Source organism: Gracilinanus agilis, chromosome 2 (genome assembly GCF_016433145.1).
Source record: "Gracilinanus agilis isolate LMUSP501 chromosome 2, AgileGrace, whole genome shotgun sequence".
In the NCBI taxonomy this organism is placed as follows: Eukaryota; Metazoa; Chordata; class Mammalia; order Didelphimorphia; family Didelphidae; genus Gracilinanus; species Gracilinanus agilis.
In genome coordinates, this window is record NC_058131.1 from 219,388,757 (window position 1) to 219,410,163 (window position 21,407).

General features: G+C 33.5%; 1 protein-coding gene across 2 annotated transcripts in view; it reads left to right on the forward strand.

Moving 5' to 3' along the window:
* FEZ2 (fasciculation and elongation protein zeta 2) overlaps positions 1–21,407 on the forward strand; it is a 57,427-nt gene that overhangs the window by 34,602 nt on the left and 1,418 nt on the right. Inside the window, exons 6-8 of one of the 2 annotated variants that reach the window (XM_044663655.1) lie at positions 12,944–13,024; positions 15,514–15,589; positions 19,220–19,285. In XM_044663655.1, coding sequence (XP_044519590.1) covers positions 12,944–13,024; positions 15,514–15,589; positions 19,220–19,285 — 223 coding nt within the window. The remainder of the gene's footprint in view (positions 1–12,943; positions 13,025–15,513; positions 15,590–19,219; positions 19,286–21,407) is intronic. The other variant, XM_044663656.1, reaches the window with a different exon arrangement.

Consider the following 21,407-nt stretch of genomic DNA (forward strand, 5'->3'; position numbering starts at 1 on the left):
TGTGTGTGTGTGTGTGTGTGTGTGTGTGTGTGTGTGTGTGTGTGTGTGTATACATGCATGTTAACCCCTCCTGTCTTCCCCTCCCTCTCATATTCCTACACTATATCAGATTATTCTTGATTTTATGTTTTTATGAGGTTTGCAATTCTCTCTTTTTTTCTTTCTTTCCTTTTTTCTCCTTTCTTTTTTTTTTTCCCAGAAGGACCTTGAATTTCCTAAAGGTGTTAGAAGTTTCCAGTTTAATATTTTTGGCTGATTTTAGAGGTGTCACAGTAATTTCTATTCCATAGATTATCTTCAGCCCTTTAAACTAGGATCTCAGCTAGGAGAATTTGAAGTGTTATTATTTATTCTTGATGAAGAAAAGAAAAACATGAATTAACTTTTTAAAAGATGTAATTATCTAGTCTTCTCATTTCTTTTAGGAGGAAGTAGCTATCTGGCAGGGTTGCAGAGGTATTGATGGGAGGAATTTTTGACTATAGAGTTTTAGATTTTCAAAATGTTCATAAACTTGAAGATCTTGGAAAATATGTCTGTTCCTTCTAACTGAAGTTGCTAATGTCTTTGCTTTCTACTAATATACTCAATTGCTTCTAGTTTTATTCCCCCCAAAAATCTTCCTGTGAGTGACCAATGGTAATAGTATTAGGACATATTCAACTAGGGAAGGATATGGTCATTAGACAATTGCAAACATTCATAAGTATGAGTAATGTTACTTAAAATAGTGTATCAAGTAATTATCTCCCCTAATCTATCAATTTTTTTGGTACCTTTACAGTAGTGGGGTTAGTAATTAGGTAAATATTGTAATGCTTAATCATTTCCCTTCTTTTTAAACATGGTCTTATCAAAAATTACATTCTGCAAGGGGCATGTGGTTATCATAATTGTTTTGTGAGACTGCTAAAAAAATGATTGCATAGATTTCAAAAAGAAACAGGCCTTTACCTTTACTAACTTTAACTGTGTAAACTAAACTTGCCATTCATATTTCCCATTTTAATTTAGAAAAAGGTTAACCTATATTGCATTAGTGGAATGAACTTCTAAACGTCCAATCAACACTGAGTAAATTGGATTTTCTATCATAGCTGTTACTGTCACTTATTTTAATTAAAATTTGCAACTTTTTATTTATGTATAACCTTTACTTTGTTTTGCATTTATAACCTTGAGGCTTGGTTCCATCAGTGCCTAGATTTACTGGGTGAGCAGATGTTCAGCAAAAAAAAAATCCAATTAATTTTATTTTTGTATTGTCCATTCCAGCTTGTGAAAGTCTTGTGTAGATTAGGCTATTTTTCTTACTCAACTGAAAAACCATAAGTATATCTTGGACTTTGTTGGTTCACAAGTTTACAGTGCTGTGATTCTGAATGAGGGGAAGATTACTAACAAGAAGAGTTTAAATTTTTTTCTTTGAATTTTGCCATTTTTATCTTAGTTACCTTGAAATTGAGTGGGAGAAGATAGAAGGAAAGGTACATCATTTTATGATGTGTTTGTTACATATGAATTTACATGACAATTAAAAATCTTGTTTTTGACAATTAAAAAAAATCTTGTGTGTAGCTCTTATTTTACTTTGTAGGAACAATTTTCTTTTGTACCTAATCTTTGTCTTTATACCTTTGTTTTTCTACTTTAATTTCCTATTTCCCTTATTTTCTTTTTTTTAAATAGGAACTAAGATACTTGTACTATGCCACTTTAAGGTTTTGAGCAAATACATTTTTATTATTGGGATTAAATTTTAGAGTAGGAAGGGAATTTAGATATTTAGTTTAATTTCCTCAATTTATAGATCAGAAAACTGAAATCTCAAGAGCTATTGCTTTGTATGGCTTGGCAAAGGACTAGAATTTGTACTGCTGTGATTTTTGCCAGCTTATTTCACTTTTCTGGGCCTCATTTTCCTCCTCTCCATTGAAGGAGTTGTACTATGTGAACTTTAAAGTACTATTCAGCTGTAAGTGTAAGGTCTTCATCTTAATGGCCTACTATTTTGTCCATTCCCTCTGATTACATCTTTTACATTGTTGGTTCTACATGTAATATACTGTGTGCTTAAGATGGGAGTTATGAAATCTCTTTACTATTTTGTTACACACCATTTATAAATGGTATCAAGTTAATCCAAGTCAACAGGATATATAGAATGCCTTTTATTAACAAGGTTCTCTCTGATATACAAAAAGTGGTTCTGGCCTGCAAAGATTTTAAAAAGTGAGTTTGAATTATAATAAATGAACATAACTCAAAAAGTTTTCTAATTATTTCTCTTCTGCTTTAAATAATCTTAACAATATGTGAATGAACCACTTTTGAGCTCTTATGAAATAAGTACACTGTGTTCAGTTATATTTTTCATTTAAAATGTTTAATCTTAAACTTGTTCTCCCCCATTAAGATACGAGCTCATTGAGGATAGGGACTGTTTTTGCCTGTTTTTGTTTATCACTTAGTACAGTGTCTGGTACATAGTAATCAACAACAGCTTATTGACTGGTTTTTCTGGGATCCAAACCTTGGTGATTATAATTATAAAGCATTTAGTTGCATTAAATTTTTTTCACATATTGTCTACATTGTGTATATTATTTTCTAAGTTTTGCTTATTTCACTCTGTATTAGTTTGTTTAAATTTTCTCTTTTCATAAACTGGGCCTTAGTTTTTTCTTATCTGTAAAATAAGAATTTTGGATTAGATAATTTCCAAGGTACTTATTAGCCACAAATCTTTAATTCTATGATGACATCCAGGACCATAATAAAATGTTCCTTCCTGACTTCAGGTCTAGAACTCTATCCACTGTGATACCCAACTGCTAATAGAAAAATTAGTTGTCAGGAGAATTTCTTGCTAGCAAGCTCTATGACATGTAGTGATTTGTGTGTTTACTACTTTATCTGTTTATTTTGATTCAGCTTTCCACTTATAAGGGAGAAGTTTTGGGGAGAAATGGGGGAAGAAGGAAAGAGTTGAGCTGAATATAAAGGAGAAAAAATTTGCATAGGTAATCTGAAGGCTTTGGAATAAGCCTGAGAAGGAGAAACTTGGAGAAATTGAGGAAAATTTGAAAGAGAATGATCTTCAAGTATAGTTTCTATATGTAGCTTCTATTTGAGAAGATTGAAGGCATGAGTTTTTATAGGATTAGGAAATGGGAAAGGGAAAGTAGGTAATCGGAATAGCCAGGTAAAGAAGTGAAGGTAAGTGAATCTAGGGCAAAGTAAATTGGCAGAGTTTGATGAATGGTGAGTGAGAGAAGGTTGGCAAAGAGAGGGGAAGCTGGATGTAACTTTGGAGCTGCTATAGAAATGAAGGAAAGACTATAAATGTCTGGCTTGATGCATGGGGCATAAATAATCACAAATGGATAAAAAATCTCAACAAGTATAAAGATTAGGGTGGATTGTACTGTGACTTCTGTTGCGTTTATAATAGTTTACATTTCTTTTATAGCCAAATAACTACTAAGTTCCAGGTATAGGCTGAGCTGTCTTACTGAAGTGAATGTGAAGGGGCTTGTGAAATGTTTCCTTTTCCCAGTGTTCTTGGAGCAATGAAGTGCTCCTTTAAAACAATAGAAGTGGGACTTTGGTTGAGAGGAAGTTGGAGAGGGGAAGAATTAATACAGAGGAGGAAGAGAAGAAAAGGATAAAGGTACACTTGGAGATTTAAAAATAAACACAACAAAAACAAACCAAACCAAACCAATCTAAGGTTCTTCCTGATAAGGAAAGAGGTGAATACTCTGAGAAGGAACCAGTAGCTTACCCTGTAGGTAAGGACATAGAACCACATGTAGTGAGGGTCAGAGGAAGAAATGAAGAATAATGATGATAGATGATTTCCATTGGGACAGCAATTTGTTGACCAGGTAACAATAATAGTGAGTTATGTTGTTTTTTATGATATATCTCTGAGACATAACAAAGGTCCTTCCAGTACTTATTTCTTTAATTTATTTCTATTTCTTTCTTTAAATATTTCCCAATTATATGTAAATTTTTAAACAATTTTTAAAATTCTGAGTTCAAAAACTCCTTTCCTAATGTGCCCTCTCCCTACCTTGAGAAGGCAAATAACTTAATATTAATTAAATCTGTAAAGTCTTGTAAAACATTTCCTTCTTAGCTATATTGCAAAAGAAAACAGTCAAAAAATCAAAGTAAAAAAAAAATCCCTATGCTTTAGTCAGTATTCAGTGTTCATCAGCCCTCTTGAGGTAGATAGCATTTTTCAGTATTGATTCTTTGGGATTCTCTTGAATCTTTGTCTTTCATAATTGATCATCCTTAGAAGATAGATGTTACTGTGTACAATGATATTCTGATTCTGCTCACTTCACCTGGCATCAGTTCATATATGTCTTCCTAGATTTTTGGAAACCAAGAGTTAAAAAAAAAACAACACTTCAGCCCCAGATTCCTGCCTTCCTTCTAATTTTGTCTACATTAGTTTTGTTTGTACAAAAGCTTTTTAATTTCATGTAATCAAAACTATACATTTTACTTCCTGTGATACTCTCTCTTTCTCTGTTGCTTGGTCATAAATTTTTCTCTTATCCATAGATCTGACAGTTGTATTTTCCCATGCTTCTCTAAATTACTTAAGATGTCACCCTTTATGTTAAGTCATTTACCCATTTTTACTTTTTTTGGGTATACAGTATGGAATGCTGGACCTTTCCTAGTTTCTGCCAGTTGCTTGCAAGTTTTCTCAGCAATTTTTTCCAAATAGTAAGTTCTTACCTCAAAAGCTTGAATCTTTGAATTTATCAAAAACTAGATGACTGTGGTCATTTATTCCTGTGTTTTGCATGCCTACTTTAATCCACTGTTCTAATATTATTTCTTAGACAGTACCAGATCATTTTGATGATTACCACTTTATAATATAGTTTGAAAATCTGGAACTTCCAGGCTGCCTTCTTTCATATTTTTTAATTGATTCTTTTCATATTCTTGACCTTTTGTTCTGCCATATAATTTTGTTGTTTTTTTTTCTAGCTCTATAAAATAATTCTTTGGTGGCTTGATTCTTAAGACATCCAATAAGTAAATAAACTTAGGTATAATTGTCATTTTGTCATATTGGCTTGGCTTAACCATGAGTGATTAAAATTTCTCTAATAGCTTTATTTGTATAAAAAAGCATTTTATAATTATTTTCATATAATCACTGGATTTGTCTTGGTAGACTCCCCAAATATTTTATATTATCTGTAGTTATTTTAAATGCAATTTCTTTTACTATCTCTTGCTGCTGGGTTTTGTTGGTAGTATATAGAAATACTGATGATTTATCTGGGTTTATTTTATATATACTGAAACTTTACCGAAGTTGTTAATTGTTTCAACTAGTTTTTAAGTTGATTTTCTAGGGTTCTTTAAATATGCCATTGTATCATATGCTAAGAATGATATTTTGTTTCTTTATTGTTTCTTTTTATAATTTCAATTTCTTTTTCTTATTGCTATAGCTAGCATTTCTAGAATAATATTGAATAATAGTGCTGATAATAGACATTCCTACTTTACCCCTGATTTTAATGGGAAGACTTCAAGTTTATTTTCATTAAAAATGCTTGCTCTTAGTTATATGTACATAGTACTTATAATTTTAAGAAAAACTCAATTGATTTCTATGTTTCTTAGTGTTTTTAATAGGAATGGGTGTTGTATGTTTTTTCTTAATTTTCTTTTTTTAGTTACTTGTAGAAATAATATTTGACCGTTGTTTTGTGACATGTAAATGGAGATGGAAACAAATGTGGAAGGAGTCATATACAAGGTAGGAGAACTATTGGCAGCAAAAGCTGACTCTCAGGGCAGCTAGGTGCCTCAGTGAATAGAGAGCCAGATCTGGAGATGGGAGGTCCTGGGTTCAAATGTGATCTCAGGCACTGCCTAACTGTGTTACTCTGGGCAAGACTTTTAACCCCAATTGCTTAGCCCTTACTACTCTTCTACCTTGGAACTGATACTTAGTTTTGATTCTAAGACAGAAGTTAAAAAATAAAGCAGATTGTCTTTGAGAGGGTAACAGTATTTGAGTGGGTCGACAGGTACCTATAATGATGAATGAAATATATCCAGAGAATTAAAGAATCAATTCTATCATGTTTCATATCTATCCTTGGGAGAAAGTTAATAAAAGTAAGAAAAAGAAAGTAAGGAAGATGTTCCAAAAAGGAAGAAGCCCAGCAGTAATTATTAGATCTTAGATTCAGGAAATCCCATCCTTTTATTTGTAACTGATACAGAGAGCATCAAATAGTTGGAACACTATTCTTTTTAATAACTCCCATCAAAACCCCAAATCAAAGGATGATGAATGCCTCTCCTTAATTTCTACTCAGGTGGAACAAACTATCCATCTTAGCTGATTCCTTGTCTTATTAGTCTGGTCACCTGATACTCCAAGCTGAACAGAATATATGTAGTAGCAGAGATACACATCCAAAACTGAAAACCTCACAATAAAGATATTGAAAGACCTCTGAAAGAGCCAGTAGCTCAACTGAAGGTCTAATATTTCAAAGGTCCTGATATTAGTCCTCTAATTCAGGAAACAACCCTTTCCCACTTGTCCTAAGTCATCATCAGGACAACTACATCATTTTATACCCTATGCCACTAGAGGCAAGTTCAGATACCCTTATTCCCTCAAATACTAAGTTCTTCACTTCCAACTCCCCTAATATCTTACCAACCAATCTGAAAGGAGACAGGTGGATCAAGACACCAAGGTTAGTGGGGCAAGAGGGGATAGGCAAAGAGATCAAGAGAAACATGTATATACAAATAGTCCAGAAACTGATCTAGAAAGATTGAGATTGAAAATTTTAGGGTAGGAGGAGAGATTTACCCATGACTGAAATAAAACGTAAACAAGTCATAAAACATGAGAGCTTCATGAACTCTAAAAATAGAAGAGAGTTTTGATGACTTTCCAGCCAGTTTTTTCACTTCAGTGGTCACATTTAAAAGGCAATGTCAGTCTTGAGCCACATTGATGGAGTTCCCTATCTCTGACCATGACCTCATTTTAGAATCTGCATTGTGGCTCTAGGACTGCTGGACCTCAATGTTTTTCTGGATCATGTCATGTAAAGTGTTGTATTGGTTCCTTCATTCTGATATGAAACACTGAAGGCTGATATATTCTTTCTTGTCAGTCTCTCAATGTACATCGATAGTTTTCAACATGGGAATATTTGTATGTTTTGAAATCAGTTTGGCTCTTGTAATATCTAGACATATTCTACAAAAGATGTAGCTTCACTCTACATGATCCCTAGTTCTGTAACAAAGTCCTTAGTTCTGCAGCATTCTCCTGGATGAATACACCACAGTTTCTCTTCTCTATTCTGTAAATAAAGACCTCTACCTGTTATTATTAAAATGAATATATATGGATATTAAAAGAATTATTAATATTTTAATTAAGGCCATGTTTGGTAAAATATAAGATGACCACGCACCTGCTAAGATCTAATTCAAATTCCCTGCCATACCTTCTGCCCACCTTGGCTCCCTTGTACCCAAAGAGACCACCCACAATCAAGTCCTCTCATTTAAGCTACTCTTTACATTGGATCATGTCATCATGTAAGACAGGAAACCCATTGAATCATGGGAAATGTAGTTTCCAAGTCCCCTAAACGTCCACAGGAAGTTTGTCATATATCTAAATATTTTAAGGCTCAAATGAACCCTAAGTTTCTACTAACATACCCACATTTTGATCTTATTACATTTCTTGATCAGTAGTTGGATTTTTAGCTGTTACTTTTTCAGTAATGCTCACCAACTGTTGTTTGCTTTTATTATCCCATTAAACATCGCTAAAATCTTGGTGCCCCAGAAGAGCTCTTTGCATTTATCCAAGTTTCTCTTCAGATTGAGGCCATTTGGCCCATCATGGCTCTTGGTGAGGAGGGTTAGATCAGAAACAAGGAAATTCATATCTGAAAGAATCTAGGTTAAATCTTGGTTGTTTAAGATGATCCTCAAAAAACTATCAAGTTCTAACAACTTCTTTGGATAAAAAATTGGCCACCAAGTCTTCTGTATTACATTTGATCTGTTCCTGAAAGAATCAGCTTTGAGTTTCACTTCATGATCCAGCTTCATTCTTTAGACCATGGGCATGCTAGACCACGTACAATCTAATGGTATCTCTGAGGCAGAAGCCAGGAAGATCAAGGAATGTGGCAAATTTTAGTTTCTCTTTGATCTCTGCTGGTCTATCTCCCTAATATCTTGTTTCCTTCTACCACCTAAAAACCCTTCTTTCTCTGCTTACTTGCTTGATTGTCTAGTTTCCTAAATGTCCAATTTTTCAAAAGAAAGACAACTGAGTCTGAAAACCATGGGCTGGTGAACTTGATTTTGATTCCTGGAAAAATCCTTGATCACTATAAAGATGATTAGTAAAAATCTAGAAAAGAAATCATGGTCACAAAGATCTATCCTGTTTTCAATAACAACAGGTTATGCCAGAGTAATCTTATTTCCTTTTTTGACAGTTTTTTTTAACTGATAGGGGAATTCTGTAGACATAGTTTATGTAGATTTTAGCAAAGTATTGAAAAATATGTGAACTAGACAATTGGATGGATTTGGAATTGGTTGAATATTTGGACAAAAAGAGTAGTCATTAATGGTTTAATATCAATTTAATATGTTTGAAGTGGTGGACTACAAGGATCTGGGTTTGGCCCTTTTGTCATTTTAGCATTTTGATAAATGATTTGGATAAGGGCAAAAGTGGCCTCTACAAAATTTTCAGATGCCATAGTTTGAGGGATAGCTAATACACTGACAATCAGGATCCCAAAATATATTTCTTCTCTAGAGTATTGAGCTGAATCTAATAAGATGAAATTCAGTAGGGATAGTTGTAAAATTTTACATTTGGGTTTTTAAAAATCAATCTCACAAGTATAGAGTGGAGGGTGAAAATTTTAGAAGTCTAAAAAAGATATTGGGGTTTTAGTAGAGTCAAGTTAACTATGTCAGCAATGATGTGGCTGCCACAAAAGCCATTATAATCTTGTATTACATTCAGAGAAGTATAGCTTTCAAGAATAAAGAAATTGTAGGCCCTTTTTATTCTACCTTAGTTAGATCACATCTGGAGAATTATGTTTAATTTTAGATGCCACATGTTAAGAATAACACTGATGAGATTGAAAGCATCCAGAGGAGAGTAGCCAACAGTGCAAAGGGTCACATTATAAAGGTTGTTTGAAGGAACAGGGCATATTTAACCTGGAGAAGAGAAAACTTAGATTGGACTTGAAAGTTGTCTTCAAGTATGTGAAAGGCTGTCATGTGGAAGAATAATTAGATTTATTCCATTTAGCCCCAGGAAAATGGATCAGGAACAAATGGTTAGAAGTTATAAAGATACCAAATTGGGCTTAATATCAGAAAAAAAATTTCCTAGTAACAAGAGCTATCCAAAAGTGGAATAAACTGCCTTGGATGTTGGTGGATTCCTTCTCATTGGTGGTATTCACACAGAGGATGGGTGACCACTTGCATAGTATAATTTTTTGTGATTCTTTATGAGCTTGGGTTGGACTAGATGGCCCCTGAGGTCTCTTCCAACTTTAAAGTTCTGTGATTTGAAGTAAAGTGTTTCATTTCACCCTCTTGCTTTTTCTCTTGAATACAAGATTGTAGTGATGTTGCTGTGATTGCTAGTGAGCTTTGTTGGGACAGAGTTGGAGGACAAGTTGCTTGGTTAGTGAGATTCTGAGCAGACTTTGAGATGAGTACTGACTTTTAGGAGGGTCATGCTATAGAGGCAGAAAGATTTAGGAGGAAAATAGTGCCAGGGTGGTTCCAGGTGAACTAAGTTAGTGTTAAGGTTTAGCTTAATTTAGAAGGAGAAAAGTAAAAATGGCTATTTTCTTTTGTTGTTATAGATTCCAGATAGAATTAAGTGGATATTAGACAATGCATGAACAATTATCATAGACTAAAAATGAAATTAAATTCTTTTAGATTACTTAGCATTTTTCAAAATTGTTTTATAAATTAATTTTATTTGGCTTTCGTCTTATATCTTGGACTTATGTTACTCCAGCAAACAAGTGAGTAAGAAAAGAACACTGTAGTCAAATGAACAGAATTTTATTTTCAAAGCATCTTGACTTTATCTCATAAAATCAGTCAATCCACTAACACTGATCAAGTGCCTACTGAATGCCAAGTTACAAGTTAATTGAGTCATATTTGTTTTTGTCTTTGTATGCTTCTTGCATAGCACAATTTCTTGCACTTAGCAGAATTTTAAATGTTTATTGAATGTGCCTATTACAGAAGAATGGAGAAAATGGTAGCAACTTACCTCAAACTTAGCATGAGAAGAATCTGTGATAAGGTAGGTAAAGAACTTAGCAAATATCAACTGATTGAGTTTTACACATATCCATTGTATTAATGGCTATCTTTGAGAGAGGTGAGGTGGAAAAGAGTGATGGGCCAGTGAGTTTGAATCTCTCAACCCTTCCCTCAAAGTGCCACCAACACCTGACAAACTGAGGGGTTTTCCCACTCTCTGCCTTTACACCATTCATGATCCTAAGAGATCATGATCCTTAGAGATGAGGTTATGGTGCAGTGGAAAGAATGCTAGATTTGGAGTCAATCAATTAGTCAACCATTCAATAAAACATTAAGCCCTGACTATATTTTAGGCATTATGCTAGGTACTGGGGATCCAGTGAATGAAATAATTCCAACATACAAGGAGCTTATATGCTAATGGAGCCCACACCAACCATGGATAAATCTAAAGAATAAATATAGACATATACAAAGTAATTAAATGGGAGGTAGATTGGAAGGGAGGGCACTAGCAGCTAGGGAGATCAGGAAAAGTTTCATGTAGAAGATGATGCTTGAGATATGTTTTAAAAGAAGAGAGACCCAGTGAGTCAAAGGAGCTGGTTTGAATGTACCCTTTGCTACTCACTGTCATTTAACATCTTTGGGCTCCATTTTCCTTATTTATAAAATGAGGGGGTTGGATTAGAACATCTCTAAGACCTCTTCCAGCTCTAAATTCTATGGTTCTCTAATTCTAAGTTAGTTTTTAGACTGGCAGAAAGCCAATCCAATAACATGGAAAAGTTGCTGTATAAATATTAGGGAGTGGAGTGAATAGAGGGAATGATAGGGATTAGGAGGTGGGACAGTGAGAGTTTGAAAAAATTAGGAACACATGAAAGATCACAAGCTAAACTTTTTAGATAGGCAGCCCATGTTTTTTGAAGAAAATATCTTCTGTAGAAAGAAATGAGCTGTTAGCTCTCTACATAAAACCTCTAACTACAGCCTCATTGTAATTGTTTGAGCTAGACTTATTGCTATGGATATTTTACTCTGTGAGCTCATATAGAAGTTCCATTATTTAGTAGAGAAGCAGTGGTAGTAGTGAAGAGGGAACTGGATTTAGTGTCAGAAAACATAGGTTTGAGAATTTGGTTATTGGCTTTTTCTGATCTTTTAATGTAAAATGAAAGTAATAATATTTGTACTACTTACCTCACAATTCTGTTTTGAGAAAAAAATGAAATGTACATAAGGTGCTTTGTAAACCATAAAGTCCTATTATTTCATTGTTATTACTGGTGATTTGAAATATTTAAATCTAGATATTTTAATATAATAATTTTTGATATTACAAAGAATCTTCCTGATCCAGGTATCAATCATTGTTTAGATTAGTAGAATTATAAATTATAAAGTCACAGCATTTTGAAGTAGAAATGGATTTTAGATATTGATTTCAACTCCTTTATTTGATAAATTATGAAAGTGAGATTTATCAAGGTTAAACAACTTGTAGTGGGTCATACAAGTAGTCATCATCAAAGATGATATTTTTAAAGTTTCTTGAGGTCATAGATCCTGCCCCTTGTTTCTTTTAACCTTCCCATGGTATCCTATAAGGCAGGAACTGAATATGTGTTGACTGACCTTTCTTTAAGAAGTAGAGCGAATAGAAGGACTAAGCCCACCAGGAATTAGCTTCTTCCTTTCCAGGATGCCATTTTTCTTAGTCACTTATCCTGTAGGATTTTGGCTAATGTGGCTAAATCAAAAGCCTTACGGTTATTCCAGAGCTCTACTCTATTCCTGATTTAATTTTAGGTGCGTTGTGAATCAACTTGGGTTGTTAAGAAAAAGTTTAACCTGCCCCTGGACAATATATTCCTAGAAGTCAGTTCTAGGAAGTCAGACGGTTTACTGGTCAGAGTAGGCCAGTGCTGATTCTTGGAACTTAAATTGAAGTTTTAAGGAATAGGCCTAAAAAATGTACACTTTCTTCACAGGTACATGTACCGCTTAAAGTTCCATTCCATATATTGAGTTGCATGCAACCCACATTTTTCAATATCTATAAATGGGTAAGAAGCAGTAATTTAGTTTCCCAAATAAAACCATCAACATTTGGCAGATGATATTCTCTTCCTTTTTGTACGAGGCTTATAAACTTTTATTGGAAACATGCATGCTATTTAAGTATTTAGAATTTCAGCAAAAAATAGGTAAACATTTTGGAAAATCTTTTTAAAAATGTTGTTTAAATCTAAATTTATTCAATAGTTGACAAATTATATTCAGATAAAAATAATAATATTCCATTTAAAATGTTTCTTTGGAATAAATTTCCCTGGCAGCAGAATCAGCTAAAAATCTTTATGGAAATGCTTGTTTGAAATCTTTTGCTTCTATTTTGAATGGTGAAATTGAAATCACAAAGAGAGCATGTTAGTTTTGAATAAGTAGAGGCATTTTCTAACTGCTTGTCTCATGGGCACTTATGCCATCATGGTAAATTCTTACTAATAGTCTTTGAACTTCTTTCTCTGTCCTTTTCTTCCTGGCCATATTTTGCTGCTTTTAGCGCTTCAGCATGGAAGGGATCTCAAATGTCATTCAGAATGGCTTCCGCCACACCTTTGGGAATTCAGGTGGAGAGAAACAGGTGCTCGGTTATCTTTATTTTCCTTCATTCTCTGCTTGTTGCATCTCTGTGTAAGTCAAGATCTTGAAGCCCTTAGTTTTACTGATTAACTAAGATCATTACTTATATGGAAAAAGTGGAAGTTCAAGCAGATTTCAATACATTTAATTCTGCAGAATTTTTGAGGGAGTCTTTTTTTTAAGGATAGAGTACACCTACACACACAAAATGACCTCACATTTGCTATAGAACAGTAGTTTTCATGCTTAACTTCAAACAATTAGGCATTTAAAAAAAGTTAAGTAGAAAGTGCTGTTCCTTATATGTAAAGAACTACAGATAACATGATATTATGTTTTATCAGAAAAAAATAGCCAAATGTTTTTATTGTTTGATTTGGCTCTTTAGGGAGCTTTTCTACATATATATGTACAGAAAGGTATACATATATGTACACACATTTAGATGGATCTTTTCATCTTTTAATTGTATTAAAAGAAGGCATCATAGCTTAGCTATGTGTAGATCATAGTATGTTCAGTAAACGCTACAACCAGACATTTTCTAAATTAATTCTGATAAGTGAAGGTGGGCAATATATGGACCATCTAGTATCATTAATAAATTTTTAAAAGAATTCAGATTTTTCAACATTGTGTACAGCTTATTGAAATTTCAAAGGACTCTTTTCTAATGCTATCACTTTACATATAGAAACAGATTTTCATTAACAAGATTTTTTAATGTCTAATTTTAAAGAAGGAATTTTACATTTAGCTCTTGATTAATAGTGGTAACTAGAATCTTTAGTTATTCCACATATGGCTCTAGGTTTGATAGAATCAGAGCCAAAGGGCTTTTTTGGGTGATGGTGCTGTATATCTCCTGTATACTATTTGAGAAAGAGTGGGAATTTCCTGTCCTTGAGGGCAGGTAGGAAGTTGCATGCATATGGTTCAGGGTGGGGCTAATTGAGAGAGGTTGTTAACTCTTTACATCTCTCAGGGTGGCTTCTGTTACTCCCAAACTGATTCCACACCCAGAATTGGGATCATGTTTGCCTGAAAGACTGTTTATGCTTGAATAGTTTGTATTTACCAAGACTAGTGGTACTCTAATAGCCACAAGGTTTCCTGCAATGCATTGAAAGAAATAATGGAACAATAAGATGGTGTCCTTTTGTCTTATTTGTGTGTGTGTGTGTGTGTGTGTGTGTGTTTGTGTGTGTGCATGCCTGCATGCATGTTTTACAAAGAAGCACCTTTAGTTGTGCCATTAAGCATTACTATGAGGAAATTCCCAAGGGAAAGAGGGTTTATAGGTCTTTGTGGGGGGAGGGGGTCTTCCTTAAGGAGATGGGATTTGAGTTGTTATTAAATAATTTCTTTCATGTCAGTCAAAAAATTATGAATAGAATTTAGTATACTAATGCTGTAAGAGATACAATGAAATGTATACAATGAAGTAAAGGCACTAAAGTTAAAGTCAGAGAAATTGCATTTGAATCTTCCTTACTACTTTTGTGTGACTGAGCAAGTCATGTAACTCCTTGGGCCTCAGTTCCCTTATCTGTAAAATTAGAGGGTTTGGACTAGATGATCCCTAAAATCCCTTCTAGCTCCAAATTTTTTATTTCAGTGTGTAATGAGTTAAATTGTCAATTTATTAAGTATCAAGTAAAAACTGAAAATGCAACACAAAGATTTTGGTCATCATTGAAGAAACGAAGTGATTATTTTTAGGTTTTGTGGATTTAGATATAGTTAACAAGTGTCTAATTTGCCTAAAAGATGCCTGTCTTATTTACTCCTCTTTAGGTAGGATGTTCTTTCTCTTTTGTGACCTTCACATGTTTTCTACTTATATAATTAAGAAGTAATACCATGTCATTAATATTTAAGAAAATATATTTGTGTAGCTTGCCACAGATGCTGGTATACAGATTTTTAAAGTTGTCATTTTGTTCTTCAAAAAAAATGTAACTGAAATTAAATAAGAAAGACAAAGACTAAAGATAGATAGATAGACAGACAGATAGATAGATAGAGTTAATAAGATGGCACATGTGCAGGTAGGATCAGGGACTTGATCTGAGATATAATTTATATAGGAAACTTTCAGTGGAGAAAACCCCACTTATACAAGTTGGCACATTCTCTGTAACTGGTTTATGCAGATGCCAGTAAACATTTTACTGGATATCTGCAAAGAGAGAGAGCTAACCTTTTCCTTTACAAGTGAACAAATTGGCTTTATATCCACCAGGAAATTTTCAATAACAAGTATAAAATAACTGTACATGAAATCTAATAATAATTTTGTATGAAATAGATTATTTTGGTTAAAAATGAGAAATTGAGTAGTACAGCTTTTATTTTTATTATATAACTGTACATATAGATTAATTTTAGTAATGTATTAATGTTATAAAATAACTAGACTTTTTGCTAACTAAATGGATTTTTGCAACTAAATATAACTAAAGTAAATTTTCACTTTTCACTTGGCAGTACTTGACAACAGTTATTCCTTATGAGAAAAAAAATGGACCACCTTCTGTTGAAGATCTTCAAATATTAACAAAAAGTAAGCATAGAATATTTAAATTTTTTTTAAATTTTTAAATATTTTTCCATGTTTACACAATTCATTTTCTTTTCCTCTCCTCTCTCCTCCACACTCCCAGAGCCGAACAAGTAATTCCACTGGGTTGTACAACTCTTAACACTTGACATCTATTTCCCATATTATTCACGTTTGCTATAGAGTGATCTTTTAAAGCCTAAACCCCAAATCATTTACCCATATATACATGTGATAAGTGATGTCATATGGCACAAGATATTTTAACTGTTAACTTTTTAATTATTTTTGACCCTGCAAATCTTTGCTTCCATTTAGTGATGCTTTTATGTCAGTTGAAAAAAGAATTCCTGAAAGTAATAGATAGAAAACTTCCTCCCTCTGCATTTAATCACTGAAACTGTCCAGCTGTCGAAAGCCATTTGGAGGAACCTAGGTCTTTGCTGCCTGGCAGAGTATACTGTCTATAGTTTTTGATCTATCTGAAAGAGTATACCTAGAAATGAGAGGTCCTGGTTTCAAATGTGACCTTAGATACTTCCTAGCTCTGTGACCCTGAGCAAATTACTTAACCCTTGTTGCCTCGCCCTTCTTCTTACCTAGCCCACTCTTCTGCTTTGGAATTACACATGCATAAATATAAAATAAGAAAGAATATAGCGCAGCTACTTACTGTGGATAGTGCTCAGAGTTTGTCCCTCTTTTCTGGAGAAGAGTTTCTTAAAACACTTGGGAGCGAAGTCTGGTAGTTTTGTTTTGTTTTTTTAACATTTTTAAAAATTTTGTTTTTTACTTAATTACAATTAAAAATAATTTTAACATTCTTTTAAATTTTTTTGACTTTCAAATTCTCTCCCTTTCTCTAATCCCTCTCTCCTCCTTGAGAAGGCAATTTGTTGTAGATTATACATGTTCAGTCAGGTGTAACATATTACCATACCATATTAGCCATGCTATAAAAGAAAACATAGAACAACAACAACAACCACAAGAAAAATAAAGTAAAAAAAGTGTGCTTTGATTTACATTCAGACTCCATCAGTTCTTTCTTTGGAAATGTATAGTATTTTTCATATCAGGCCCTTCAGAATTATCTTGGATCATTGTATTGCTGAGAATAGCTGTTGTTCACAGATGAATAATGTGCAATATTGCCATTATTGTATATGTTGTTCTCCTGGTTCTGCTCACTTCACTTTGTATCAGTTCCCATAATCTTTCTAGGTTTAAAATAATCCTCATCTCATTTCTTATAGGATAGTAGAATTCTATCACAGGTATATACCACAACTTGTTCAGTCATTCCCTAATTGATGGACATCTCTTCTATTTCCAGTCCTTTGCTACCCCCAAAGGAATTACTTTAAATATTACTGTATACAGAGATCCTTTTCCTATTTCTTTGTTCTTTGGGTATAGTTCCAAATTGTATTCCAGAATTATTGGATTAGTTCACAACTCCACCAACAGTACATTAACGTCCTTGTTTTCCTATATCCCAACTAACATTTGTTGTTTCCTTTCTCTGTCATATTAGCCAATCTGATAGTTGTGAGGTGGTACTTTAAAACTGTTTTATTTCCATTTCTCTATTCAATAGTGATTTTAGAGCATTTAAAAAATATGATTATACATAGCTTTGATTTCTTCTGAAAATTGCCTGTTTATATCCTTTGACCATTGGTTGTGGAATGAGTCATATTCTTATAAATTTGACTCAGTTCTCTGTATATTTGAGAAATGAGACCTTTATTAGAAAAATTTGCTCTAAATCTCTCTGTCCCCATTTCCTGCTTTCTTTGTAATCTTGGCTGCATTCATTTTGTTTGTATAAAACCTTTTTTAATCTAATGTAATCAAAATTATTCACTTTACACCTTATAATGCTCTCTGTCTCTTGTTTGGTCATAAGTTCTCCTCCTTTTCATACATATGACAGGTAAAATGTTTCATGCTCCTCTAATTTGCTTATGCTATTACCCTTTATATCTAAATCATGTACCCATTTTAACCATATTATGGGGTATGAGGTGTCGAGTCTATACTTAGTTTTCATCAAACTGCTTTCTAGTCTTCTCAGCAATTTTTGTCACACAGTGAGTTCTTGTCCCAAAAGCTTGGCTCTGGATTTATTAACAATAGATTACTATGTGTTTTGTACCCAATCTATTCCACTGATGCATTATTTCAAAGTTGTTTGGAGGGCAGTTGGGAGAGGTCATGTGAGTTCCTATCTTTACTTCTGCATCTTGGCTCTATATTCTAAGGCTAGTAGTTCTTAAAAGTACTTTTTTCTCCCATGAGAATTCAATATAACCAGAGCTATCTCATAGCTAAAGTGTGCATTGCTTCAAGTTTCTTGTTCTTAGGAAAGATAAAGGATAGCCTCCATAAGATTTGGCAATTAGGTCCATAAATGCTGAAAACTAGTCATGATAGGAATCATTATCTTAGACATATTCTTGAGGGCGATAGAACTGCCATTTTTTCTGTTTAAAGCTTTGTATGGGTGGGGATGTGATACAATAGGTACAGGAATGAACTGTTAGTGGAAGTGTAAATTAGTTCAACTATTTTGGAGAACAATCTGGGACTAAGCCCAAAGTACTATAATATCCTTTGTTGACCCAGCAATACCACTCAAAATTAAAAAAAAAAAAAAGAATTCTTATATATGCACTTTTTTTTTTTAACAAAACAAATGCTATCTGAAGCAAGCTAAGAAAAAAAAAAGCTTTGTTATGTTTGGAAGTTTGTATTGGTTTCTTTTGGCTTTAATATAGAAGGTAACAGGTTATCCAAGGCAGTGAATTCTACTTCCTACTTTTGGACTATACTCAGATATCATGCAATTAGAATGGTGCCATCCTCGTGTAAAGCCACTCAGCTCCCTTTATTGTAAGAAAAATGTGAGGATGATGTATAATGTTTATTCTCTTAGTTTCTAATAAAAATTCCTGAAAACTCAATTGAATAAGCCCTTATCAAACATCTGTTAAGGGTAAGACACTATAGTAGCTGGAGTATAAAAACAAAATGAAAAGTAGTCTTTTTTCTCATGGAGCTTGTTTTACTCCATTGCAGAATAATGATTCCCCCAAATCTTAGAGCACATACAATATTTAATTTGTTTTTGAATCCTCAGTTCCTATTATGATACCAGACACATGAGGAGGAACTAAGAAATGGATATTGATTGATTCATTTATTAGGTATATGTCTAATTCTTTAGGTATCTGAAAACCTAATTTCTTTTAAAAATAATTGTTGCATTCCCAGCTTCCAGAATGCCTTGCAAAGGATACGCTGCAAAAATTTACATACAGAGATGCATCATTGGAAATCTGTGGCCCTGTTCAAATAATATTTTCTCCCCTTCTGCCTTTTGTTTCTTTATTATGTTTTTAAAATTTGGAATTACAGGAAAAACTCACAGGTTGCAAAATGTTATTGTCAGAACAAAGACTCATCTAAACACTCTGTTTACAAAGTATGTCTTTTCCTCCCACCCTAGGTAATCCAAATGGAATATGGTTATGTAATTTAATTATGTTTAAACTTATGATTGATCATGTATTATTTTTTGTCCAATTGAAAGTTGTATGTCTTTTTTTCTTCTTGTACCTATTGCAGTCCTTCATGCAATGAAAGAAGATAGTGACAAAGTTCCAAGTTTGTTAACAGACTACATTCTGAAAGGTGAGTATTTATAATAGTATATGCACACTTGAGTTTTTCTGGTAGGGAAGATAGGGATATCTTGCCAGTAGATTTTTAAAAAACCTATTAATCTAGAAAATACTTAATATCATTATGTGGTAATATACCATTAACTTACAATACTAATGTCTTGGGTTATATTTAAATTTTTATTAATATCCTAATAGGTCCAGCATCTATGATAAATTTTGTAGTTGAATATTAAACAGATATGAAGGTGGGGGGAGAGAGGAGGAAAAAAAAAGGCTGATAGCCCTATTGATCATGTAAGAAAGTGGCCTCAATGATTCATGAAGATAATAACCCATGTCATGAAGAAATCAAAATGGCTACATATGAGGAGAAATAAAATAGAAAATAATATGTTGATAGTCTTTTTGGCCGAAGAGAAACCATGGTGATTGTTTAAAGGGATTAGGAAAAATCCAGAAATAGACTGAAACTGTAGAGCAGTGATTCCCAAAGTGGGTGCTACCACCCCCTGATGAGTGCTGCAGCAATCCAGGGGAGCAGTGATGGCCACAGGTGCATTTATCTTTCCTATTAATTGCTATTAAAATAAAAAAATTAATTTCCAGAGGGCTAAGTAACATTTTTTCTGGAAAGAGGGTGGTAGGCCAAAAAAGTTTGGGAACCACTGCTGTAGAGTCTCTGGACTGAGGCATAAATGTTGGCAGCAGGGTCAAAGTGATTGAGAAAAGAAGAGAATCCAGAAAGGATCATTTGAGAATTTAAGGAAAGCAATTTCAATGTAGCTGAAAGGTCAGAAGCTGGATTTTAAGGGCTAACTGGAGAATTAATAGTATATAAAACTAAAATTCTGACATGTATATAAAACTAAAATTCCTCTCATAATTAAGCTTGAAAATATACTGTTTATTTGTTTAAATACTCAGATAACATATCTGCAAGGTGTTATAAAATTAAAAAAAAATATGATACCATAGGAACATTCCACTTGAGGTGATAATTTTTTCTTCCCTGTTAACCCCATTCTTCACCCAGTAAGTATTTTCCTAGCCAGGTTAAGAAGATTGAACTTCTTCTCTGGTCATTAGATATCCCAGGAGGGACTTGTGTAAAAAAATGGGGAAATGTGATGAAATGAGTCAGATGGTAACTCTGATCTGCATAAATAAAACATAAATGGCCTTTAGCTACAGAGATTCTTGTGTCTCTAAAATTTCCCGATTTAACATGCGAGTCCTTTGATGTTAACTTTTTCTGATGCAGATTTCTTAAAATTCTAAATTTTTTTTATACCTGACATCTTTGTTTGCTTTTGTGTTCTGCTAGCATTGGTATGAAAACGGGATTGTTCCGAGGTTTGTGTCTTCTGGATGTGATACAGGAATGAGAAGAGTATAAAGAACATGTCTTAATTTCTAATTAAAGTAGTCAAATAGGGTACTGCTATGGGGAATGATGGTAAAATGAGCTTTTAAATCATTCTCTAAATTTTAATATTTGACTGAAAAGGAAGACTTTTATGATCAGGATAGCATAGTGCCTTGGGGGAAGTAATTTTTAAAATTCCTAATTCTGGAAAATGTAGTACTATAAATTTCACCTATACTGCATGATTCAGTGAAACCACATTTTATATTTTGCATCCCTCCTGCTCAAGCAACTGGCTTCTACCTCTTATCCTTATATTCTCTTAATAACTGCAATTGCCTTTGATAAAATGTTTGTGCATGTACATTGGTTTTGCATTTGCTTTCTTTGTAAGGTCTGGGTGGAAAAAGAAGCTATGAGCTACTTGACTTGAAGTAATAATGTAGTCAGACTAAATAAGGAGGAGAAAAAAAGAACAACATACAAATTGTGCAGTGGAGGTGGTGGGGGTTGGTTTGAGATGTATAAGCAATACTTTTCCACCCATTATGGAGATGCACCCTTACTTCACTGTTTGTCTCCATGGGGATCAGTTGGGGTGCATTTTGCTAGCTGGGAGAGGTAAGGGAGCAGGGGAACTCTTCTTCATTGGTTTGTTTTTGGCTTGTTAACTGATATTGATAGATGTGGCTTTTTGGCTAAATACTCATCTAATTAAAAAAAAAGCAGAGAAGTGAAAGAAGGTTCCAATAAGGATATGAAG